The sequence below is a fragment of the Etheostoma cragini genome, chromosome 19, assembly GCF_013103735.1.
Source record: "Etheostoma cragini isolate CJK2018 chromosome 19, CSU_Ecrag_1.0, whole genome shotgun sequence".
NCBI classification, from domain to species: domain Eukaryota; kingdom Metazoa; phylum Chordata; class Actinopteri; order Perciformes; family Percidae; genus Etheostoma; species Etheostoma cragini.
Window position 1 is genome coordinate 14,983,810 of NC_048425.1, and position 10,311 is coordinate 14,994,120.

General features: G+C 40.1%; 1 protein-coding gene across 5 annotated transcripts in view; it reads right to left on the bottom strand.

Moving 5' to 3' along the window:
* The window catches only part of ppargc1a (peroxisome proliferator-activated receptor gamma, coactivator 1 alpha), a 262,735-nt gene extending 258,751 nt beyond the window's left edge, over nucleotides 1-3,984 (bottom strand). For 2 of the 5 annotated variants that reach the window (XM_034901351.1, XM_034901349.1), the window contains exon 1: nucleotides 3,277-3,980. In XM_034901351.1, the coding sequence (XP_034757242.1) occupies nucleotides 3,277-3,357 (81 nt within the window). In that variant the 5' untranslated portion in view covers nucleotides 3,358-3,980. Of the gene's footprint in view, nucleotides 1-3,276 lie in introns of all 5 variants that reach the window. The other 3 variants (XM_034901348.1, XM_034901355.1, XM_034901356.1) reach the window with 3 other exon arrangements.
* Between the last annotated feature and the right edge of the window lie 6,327 nt (nucleotides 3,985-10,311).

Here is a 10,311-nt window from a genome sequence, read left to right on the forward strand (position 1 = left end):
TCCAGCCCTACAAGTGAGTTAATGACACAGGTGATGTTTGTTTTTTTCAAGTTTTGCCTAATGTTTTTCCTGCATTTGTTCTTCAATTAAAATTAAATTTGGAATGGCCAGTTCACCTCATACTACATTTCTTATCACTGCTACCATGCGTCTTGGAGACAACCATGAGCCTCTGCTGACACACATGGGCTAACTCACTCCACAGTCAATCACTGGTTTATTATTCAACATATGGAATAGACTACATCAGAGTGTTCCCAGTAGCAGACATCATTCCGCTCATTCTCACTTTGGCCACTTCATAGCACTTAACCATGACACCCTATATGGCAGACTCAAATTAACAATGAATCTTTCTTTAATTTCTTATCAATTAACGTGGAGCACATTATTCTATACTCAGAACAAATAGAAGTATAATAAAGTGTGCCCCCACTAAACCGATTCAGGCTACAGAATCATTACACTGAAAAAATAAGTGAGTCGCATGGATCAAATACCGTACATGAGAGCAAGGAGCTTTCATTTAGCCAAGCCATTGAGTGAGTAGTAATGCAACTTGAGCCTTGCTGTGATGAAATATGCTGTGGGCAAAAGCAGACACATGAAAAAATGCATTAGTCCTTACTGCTTCTGAGAGCAAGCCACGTTACCTGCAGCTTTTTCAAACGTCTTGAATGATAGGCTTCACCCTTTTGAGCTGGCCTGCCAAGTGCTGGCACGCTTTTTGTCGAAACAAACTGAATACATTGCTTTTGAAGAGCAGGGACTGGAGCCTGGCATTCTAAAAAGACATGCACAAAATGTGTGATGAAACTTTCAGCACCACGGACAGCAGCCCCGAGAAAGCTGTCGAGGGGGAAGCGAGTGTGTAAGATGCAGAGAGTGGAAAAAGAAAGAGATGGAGTAAAGAGAGAGGCAATGAGTTCATTTGATAATTAAGCGAAGACATCATCTTCCCCACCCCGTGCATTTCAGCTATCCCCATGTCTGCTCCTGGAAAAGTGGAGGCGCTTATCCCAAAACACACACACACCGTCCTGCGGCAGGACCCACATTTTCCACAGTTTTTCCCCGTCTCTGTTTCTTAGGCTGAATAATGCAGGGCCTTTACCCAGCGCTCAAGCATGAGTGGATAATCTGGCCACAAGGACAGGCTGTGTCAACATTTCCCTTTACTCCCTTATTTATTTATTTATTTATTTATTTATTTATTTACTTACTTACTTACTTACTTACCCACCCGCTGTAGGACTTGGGGAGGGCGAGGGAGGACATGTGCATGGCTAAAAACTTGCTGGAAGAGCAGATGAAATTTGGGAGATTACATGCAAGCTTTTTAGGGAGACCAGATTTTGTTAAGTAATAATATGACACAGAAATGTAGAGCCGCCTGCAACTAACGATCATTTTTATTATCATTTAGTCTATGAAACGTCAGAAAGTTAAATTGTCTTGACAACTGGCAAGGCAACTTGCACTATCCTGGACAGAAGAGACCATGATTTGTTGTCAACACATTTAATGATGGAAAAGTTGAACTGAATTTAATCTGTTTGGTTTGTCCAACCAAGGGTCCAAACCCAAAGATAAAGATTAACAGAATTCACAGTATTAAATAACCTAGAGAAGCTGCAACTACACACATTTGAGAAGATGAGCAAGCCAATCTTCAGTATCTTTGCTTGGTAATTGACTTAAAACATGAAAGGATTTAAATGATTGGTGATTTATTTTCTTATTATTTTCTTATATCAGCTAATCAAAGAGTGGACTGTTTAATTCTGCACTCCATAAATGTGTCGGCTGTCATGTTTTTAGGTTCCATTTAAAGCACATTTTCTTCTACTTTTCAACCCTCCGTTCAAGTTGAACACAAGTGATGGGTGTGAATCCAACTACAATCTATGCTGCTTACTCAATAATTCATTGTGGATGTAAGTGTCGTAAATTTCTAAATGTGTGACGTGTCTAAATCCATTTTGCAGAAGAAACTGCTGAAGCTTAACCGTTGCACATTTAAATTGCCATTCACAATGACTTCTGAATCATATTTAGTGTGGCTTTTGTTTTCTGTGCTTAAACAACTGTTACAAAATGACTCTTAGCAGAGCCAATCACAGGCTTGAGCTTTAAGAGACTAATCTTCTTTAATTGTTGCTTGTAAATCAAAATGGTGGCCCACTAAACCATAGAAGATATTGTTAAAAAGTCCTCTTCCGCTGAATTGCAACCTGGATACTGATCACACAAAAATAAATATTCTGTAGCCTAACCTGAGCTCTCATGGTGGCATTCATGTAAATTAACATTAAAATCACTGTACGAATATTTTGGCATCAATCAATGAGCAAAAATTGCTAAATAGCTGGGAGTCCTCTTAGCATTCAGATAATGATTTCATTGGCATTCTTGTGGCAGATGACTTTAGCCTCGCACATTCCTCACACAAATTAGAATGTGAGAATTAAGAGGGACTTCATACTGCACGATAAGTGTATTTTAAGGGCAGAACTGATTAAACTTGAGGGAAGACGGAGGAACTAGGTAATTATCTACAGACACCACTGGTGCTCTGCTGTGTGAGAGAACAGGCCCAGCACCACGTATATTCTCAACAACAACAAACTCGGTCCAATCCAAGTTTGCATTACCGGATTTTAACACCTACCTGGCAACCCCATGGGTCTCCAGACACCGGGATATGATACGTCTTATGAGTCCACATAATACTGAAGCATTTCAGTTAGCTTACTTCAAAAGGAATGCCAAGTTTGTGTTTATCTCTAATTTATTTATAGAATTCCTGGCATAAGATTTATTTTGTCTACTATGTTAATTTATTATTGATTTCAAGGGCAGGAGCCCATTTTACAGAGCGCTGAGGAAGTTCGGAAAGACAACCCTTCAGAAAAGTAGTTGGGACACATTGGGGCTTTTAGTCTTACTTCTCCATTTAGTTAGAATTGGAATGTCAGAGCAGCAAAAGTGTGTAACATACCTGGTAGAAAAATACAAGAAATGGAAAGAGGGTATTCAGGAGCGTTTTGTGGATCATTAATTAAAAGGACAACGAAGTTTTGTGAAGTTTTGTGAAGTTGCTACAGTACCTGCTCTCCTCATGTAGGCTACTCACTCGGGACATCCTGTCACCTTAAAACTTATTTGACTATTTTTTTTTTAATCAGAGCATGTTCGTTGCACGCTTTTTGACGTTGTTATTTTTGTTGCCCAAAGTGATACGATAGCGTTATGTTGGAGAGAGTAGTGTCCTACCTGCTCGTAGCAATTCTCCCAGGTGAGGTTCATGAGGCAGGAGGAGAAGCTCTCGTCTTCGGTCCGGGCATAACCGTCCATGGCGTGTGCCAGTCGTCTCGGTTGGAGGAGTCTGCGGAGTTCGTATGTTGCAAAAGGAAATTGTGTCTTCTATTTGTCTTCCCTCGACGAGTGTCTCTTTGTCTGTGTCCCTCTGCCCCGCTTGCTTCTCAGAACAGAACAGCGGCGGTGTGCTGGCTGCTGGCGTCTCCCCGTCACGTGAGCGGCTTCTCCCAAAAAATAGATGGATGCTTTCGAGGGTGATGGTTCCCAATGCAGGGTCCGCGGACCGCCGGTGGGTGTCAGCCGCGGGGCTATGAGTGTCCCTGACGTGGTCGTTTAGCTAAATTCCACTTTATAGCTGAATGTCAGAGTGTTAAAATGACTGTTGTTGTTTTTATCTCTCTTGTCACCCCACAAATGTTGTGCTCGTGAACATACGGTACTAAGCTAGTTAGCTAAATAGCTAGCTTTCTCTTAATTAAATTTACCTGGTGCTCGAGCTGCAGTAGTGTTCAATGGCTGCAATTTAAAACAAACTGGTCCAAAATCACTCCTTATTTCACTTGTTCATTATTCCTTGCTACACTACTGCTAGGCTACTACTAACATGATATTCTGGACACTTTTAAATCATTAGTTACCATTTTGCATTGTCATTGGCCTGCTGCTGATTTGAAAATGTCATCAAATGTGCAGCAATGCATTGTGGCCTTACTAGCAACAAGTTGTGCCCATGCTTTAGACACCACTACTATGCTAGGACCCTTGTGCTGGAGTGACTTGGATTCATGTTAAATATTAATTTCTAATTGCTTTAGACTCAAAATAAGAAAGACTTCACATTTTCTTTGACTTGTTGGTGTCACTTACCTACAACCTACAAAACCATGTTATTAAAAAAAAAGAATCTGAATCAAACTTTGCACAACCTGGAGGGAACCAAAAAATAGACGACAACTTGCAAAAAATGTTGCTCTGAAAATACAAATGATGTATTTGTGTGACAGGAATTAAACACCAAGAATCACGTTACTTTTAAATGTTTAAAGTGTATTTGAAACTGACAAATATGACAATGTAATTTACAACCATAGTTACTTTGGGGTAACATACCTTTATCATTACTGTAGTACAGAGAAACTGGGGACATTAAGTCATTCCCCGCATAATTCTGCCTTACTTCAACCTGAGCAGAGGTCTCATCACACCAAACAAATACAAACAATAAAGGAAATTTAATTCAGATGAAAAACTGACATGAAAGTTAAAACATTAGACCTACAGTGGCTTGAGAAAGTTCACACACCCGTGCTAAAGTTGATTAAAAAGAGGAATAAAAAAATATCTTTTGGCAATTTATCTTAATGCCTTAATTATAAAAATTTAGGAAAATCCAACCTTTTAAGGGCATTCATTTTCTTTGTAAATGAATAATGTTTTATAAATAAATAAACGTTGTTCTTTAAAATACAGGGGGCATAAGTATACAACCATAAAACCATGCCAATCTCTATGTATGGTGAAGGGTATGTGATGATGGGGGGTTAGGTTAATTCCAAAGGCCAAGGGAACTTTATCAGGATGCATAGTGTCCTGATCCATGAAATAACTGGCCTTTAATAATAAAAATGTGCCTGCCACTATAGGATTTTGACATAGGGGTGTGTATACATATGCTCCCTGTATTTTAAGGATTATTCATTCACAAAATCACAAACAAATATTGGTTTCCATAAAAGGTTGGATTTTCCTAAATGTTTTGAATTGAGAAATTAAGATCAATTTCCAAAAGATGTTTTTTATTCCTCTTTTTAATCATTGTTAGCTTTCTCAAGCCACTGTAAAGTTCTTTCAAAAATTATGCTACAACCTCCCATTACTTCTTGAAACTCACTTTTAGAAGCTATGATGATGTGTACCTTATACTCTTCTCACTTTACTTACCTGCCTTATTTAACAGCACAAAATTTAGGTTTACTTAATTTCTATTAGGTCAACGTCCGCAGAATTGAACAATTCTGAATTTCGCTTTTTGCTTGGAATGCACCACTGGTGTCTAACATGTCCGTCTCCATCCTTTGGTTTTTAGCACCAGTGAACACAAACTGCCCATCCTGCCCATCCTTCACTGCAGTTGTTTCCTCAGTGTTTTTTTTTTCAAATGTAGTGAAGTACAATTCCTCAAACAAGACATACTTACAAAAGTACACAAAAAACTACTCAATAGTAAGGCAAGTAATTGCAATTCATTTCTTTCCACCTCTGATTACACATTACATCATACACTGATACATACATGTCAATGTAGTATACCAACCGTATACCTGATAAGCTAAAACCTAGGGGCTGCTGACCACTTGTGAATACACTGTGCAGTTGATCAGTTGGGTCAAAGGCGTTAATGCAGCTTCAAAAGACGAGCCCTGCTGGTTCATATCTTCAAGAGGCTGATTTCCATCTGAGCCACCAGGAGAATGCAGTAAACGAGCTGCTGGGATTGAAAAGAGCCAGTGCTCTGGAGCCAGGACTACCACTGCTGTAATAGAGGGAGCTGTCTGTCCACACTTGAGAAGGACCGAGGTGTACCATCTGATGGAAGACTTTCACTGGGTTGAATGGTGGAGAGGTTCTTTGTGTATGTACTGTATGCTGTGTGTCTACATCCATTCAGTGTCAGTCAAGAGTTGAACTGCACCTGGTTTCAGGGACTATCTACATGTCAACACACTTTTTTTAAGATGGAAAATTCATGTTTAATGCATAGCAAATTCAAAAGGTTTAGTTGCATAAAGCGTCATACCAAAAACGTTCTTTATTCTATTGTTTAACACAAACTATAAGACACATGTTTTAAACAAGCCAAACAATAAATATAGTTGTATAGCATAAGACAAAAACAAAAGATTGTCAAAACCAGTACAATATTACTACAGAAATTGTTATCCACGTGCAGCCATGCTGAGCACAGAAAATCTTTTAGTTCACTGCAAACTTTACAAGGAGGTCTGCTGGCAGAGCTCATTTGGAGAGCTGTCTTTAAGCCCACTATTCATTGTGACGTGAGCGCCGTGCAGTTAGACGGCCCTTTTGTTCATCAGCTCACTTTGCTGGCCTCCTTGTTTGATCAGATGCGTTTGCCACGCATGATCTGCACCCGTTTGAAGTGTGGTCAATTGGCACAACTCTGTGCATTTTCTTTTTCCTGGAGAAATTGTCAAAAATTCACTGCAGTAGTGAGAGAATAGAAATAATAAATAATAATAAAAAACAGTGAATGTCCCCCTGTACTGATTGGCCATATAACGCAGACTACATATTTCATCCGGTTAATTCTCACGAGGCTTGTTAGCAGGGTCAATACTGCAAATTGTCGAATAAAAATGCATTAAAATGCTATGCCTTTGAGTAGGAATAAATAAAAGATTTTGCGAGGCTTTGAGCTTTCTCTGAGACTTGCAGGTTTTGATTGTTGTGTTGCATATTTCAAAGGAAATGCGTTATTGGGGGAAAAATGTGGTCAACCAACTCAGTGCCTTGGAAGAAAGCGAGCCTTGATCTGGAGGGAAAGAAAAGACTGATGCAAGCAAAATGAAGAGTGGTTTGTTCTTTAGCCTTATCTGTCACCATCAACCATAATCTGTCCTGTGCTGTGTAGATTAATTTAAAGATTATGGAGTGCCATACATTTGCACAGTGCAGGGGAGTGCCAAGGCACAAGAGAAATCACAAATCATAGAGCTGGCTTCCTTCTGAATATATGGCATAGCTCAGCTTGTTTGTCTACTTGTGTGCCTGTCTGTATCTTCCGCGGGCCCTCTCTGATCCGTTTCTTCTTCTGCCCAGTGACACATGAAAGCGTTTCACAGACTCAAATCAACAGCCTGAGATAATTCAGTGTGACAATGTAACAATTGTGTTGGTGTGATTTTATGTGGGGATATTTCTATTGTTCACACAATATCTCATGTAGGCTGTGGCGGGGAAATTGGGTGAAAGTGCAGGACAGCCACCAATCTGGCTGTGTTAAGGGGGAAATAAATGAGGTCAAATCAAATATTGTTTCCCCTCTGCTGACAGGTAGTGGCTGCACATTTCAGCACAGGTGCCTTCAGTAGTTACGTGATTCATTTCAAACTGGCAGACCATTTTGAACATGCAGTCTACATGCCACATCTCCCCTACATAACCAATTTATCAAGCCTAACCCGGCAGTACGTGCATATACTCCCATATCACAGAGAAGGCTGGAAAGCAACTGTCATAGATGGCATGATTGAATTGTTCCCTTGCACTGTCACCAGAGGGGCTATTACTTCAAATTAGCATACAAATTCAAACCAGGACAGATGGATTTGTCACATTCCAGTCGCCATCTTCCTGGAAGATTGGCTGTGCTTGTGCTGTGTGATGAAGATAAGACACCTGTCTCAGCTCCGATTGGTGGCTGCGTTGGTGGTGGGGAGGGGGAAGGACCGGCGTGGGATGGGAGGAGGACTGGGTGGAGGGGGATGGATTTCCTGAAACGCTGAGGTGTTCTGCAATAAAGTTCCCTACCCACGGTCTCAAATGATGATGAGGCACTATACTGGACTCTGTGGGTGGCAGGAGATTGAGCTGTAGCGAGGTGGTGATTCACACCGTTTGGGAACACGCTGAACAATACCTGTCTGGTATTTGTTTGTGTTTGCTACTTTTGTTGAGTTACTGTCAAGGAACCACATAAAATAGCCCCTAACATCAGCCCAGCGTGCAAGGATGGGTGTGTTATGAGCAGCTGTGCGAGGAAATGTACAGTATATCCTTGACCTCAAATAAGTTTTCAGCTCAAACAGCTCAACAAAAAGATAATTTCCAGATAGACTCGTTCCAACTCTGTCAGAATTCAATTTTTAATAACACCATACAGCCATTACATGTATACTGTATGATTAAGCAAAAGTAGGACTACATGCAATCGTTGTGTACCCTCATATCAGACGCTCACAAAAAAACAACTTGGAGACATTATAATTTTCATTTGTAATTATGGCAGTGTGAATCAATGGGAAGTATTGAGCTTGAAAAACTGTTCTTACCTCAGGATCAATTCAATATAATTTCCAGATCAGCTCAAACTAATGGGTTTTCTATTGGCTTCACTTTGGAGGGACTAATCTCCCCGGCACCATTTTGTGGTTCTGTGTACATTCCCAGGCAAAAGGCCATCCACTTAAAAACTTGTCTCCCAATAGTCCACAAATATTAAAGCACACATGCTAATATCCTGACTTAGCATATAACACAATCTGCAGGCTTAATTTAAATACTCCCTTAGCAGGTCTCGTATCTCTGCCCGTCTACTTCCAGACACTACAGAGATGGGGAAAAATGCTTAGTGGTGCATTTCTGCCTCTATCCTCAGGTCAATGTTATGTATATTCCCTTATAATTGATGTAAAGTTGAGATACAGAAGAGAGGAAGGCAAGGTTATGCTATCATAAAGGCTACCGGAACAAAAAGAAATCTGGATTAGACGCAGTTAAAGAAATTGCTTTTTAAAAAGGTGATGTAAGAAACCTATGAAAACAAAATGAGGGTCTTTGATTTGCATTTGTCATTGTGCCTAGACAAGGTAGAGCTCAAACTTCGTTGATAAAAGAGTTATTTTGCATTTCCGTGATTCCAACTTTCCACACAAAATGAATAGCCGATCCAGCTGGAGACACAGACTCAATAGACATCAATTAAGGCTATATATATATCGGACGTTGTGCCGCTCTGGTGCTCTGGTTTTCACATGTAAATTGACTTTAATATGTAAAATTGGTGGAGGTACCTTTTGCTTGTTTATTCGCAAAAATACTTGGCATATTAATCAATTCTATATATATAAAAAAAAGGTTAGCTGCAGCCCTACTAACAATTAAGTTCCATCTCAAAAAGCACAAAATCCTAGCAAGTGCAACATTTTGAGGCACAACGGCTTTCAAAATGTCTTCTTTAAAAGTTGAAAGGTCTTTTGAGACAGGTTAAAAAACGTTGGTGCAACTGTTAGTTAGATCTTCTCTGCTTCATAAACGCCCACCTTTCTTAAACACCAAGTCCTCAAATTTTGATAAAGGCTTTGTTTAAATTTGTACGTCTCCAAGTCTGAGCTAAAATGCCTCAGTTATTGTGTCAGACTTGACGAAGCCCATCCAGAGCCACAGAAGACGTTTCACAATGTTTCCATTGGCTGTGGAGTACTGCTCATGAATAGTATATTGACTATTGTCTGTCGCAAGTGTAATCTCTGAAAGCCGAGTGGTTGTGTTTAAGAAAACAACATAAGACACACTATTAACTGGCAGCTGCAAAGTAGCAGTAACCAGTTCTTTGAGATTGTAGGAGCAGGATGCTCAGGCCTCTCACGAGTCCGGTTAATCACACTGTTCATGGAAGTCACGCTCCGCCACTCACAGGCAGCTCGCTTCGTTTAAGTTGTTGACCCACAGAATGAGAGAGGAAAGCCTTCCAAGAAAGTTTGTCAGAACTCATCCAACTTTCCTAAGGAATTGTTGCTAAGGAATTCTAACAAGTTCAATTTTAACCTGACAGCCGTGGTTTGACTCTAGAATTAAGTACAGATTCAAGTTATGTCACTGACCATTATTCTAGTTATTTTCTATATCGCTGCTAGAATTTATGCTTCTCCCAGCAAGCTTTACCTTACACTTTACAGAGGCGCTGACACAAAGCAGTACAGCCAGAACAGGCTCCAGCACAGCAGGGATTTCACACTGATCTTCTTCTGAAACATTTGTAATTAACATTCCCCCTCACTCCAACTGTTTCTGAAGCTATCAATATCCCAATAAGAAGATTTAACTTCCCTAAAGAGCCAGGAAACGAGAGGGATTTGGCAGGTCAAAACGTGATTGCTCAGTGTTTGTGTGTGTTTGTCGGTGTGTGTGAGAGAGAGAGAGAAAAATTACAGATTATCCTGTTATTCTAATGCTGACACTGGAAAAACG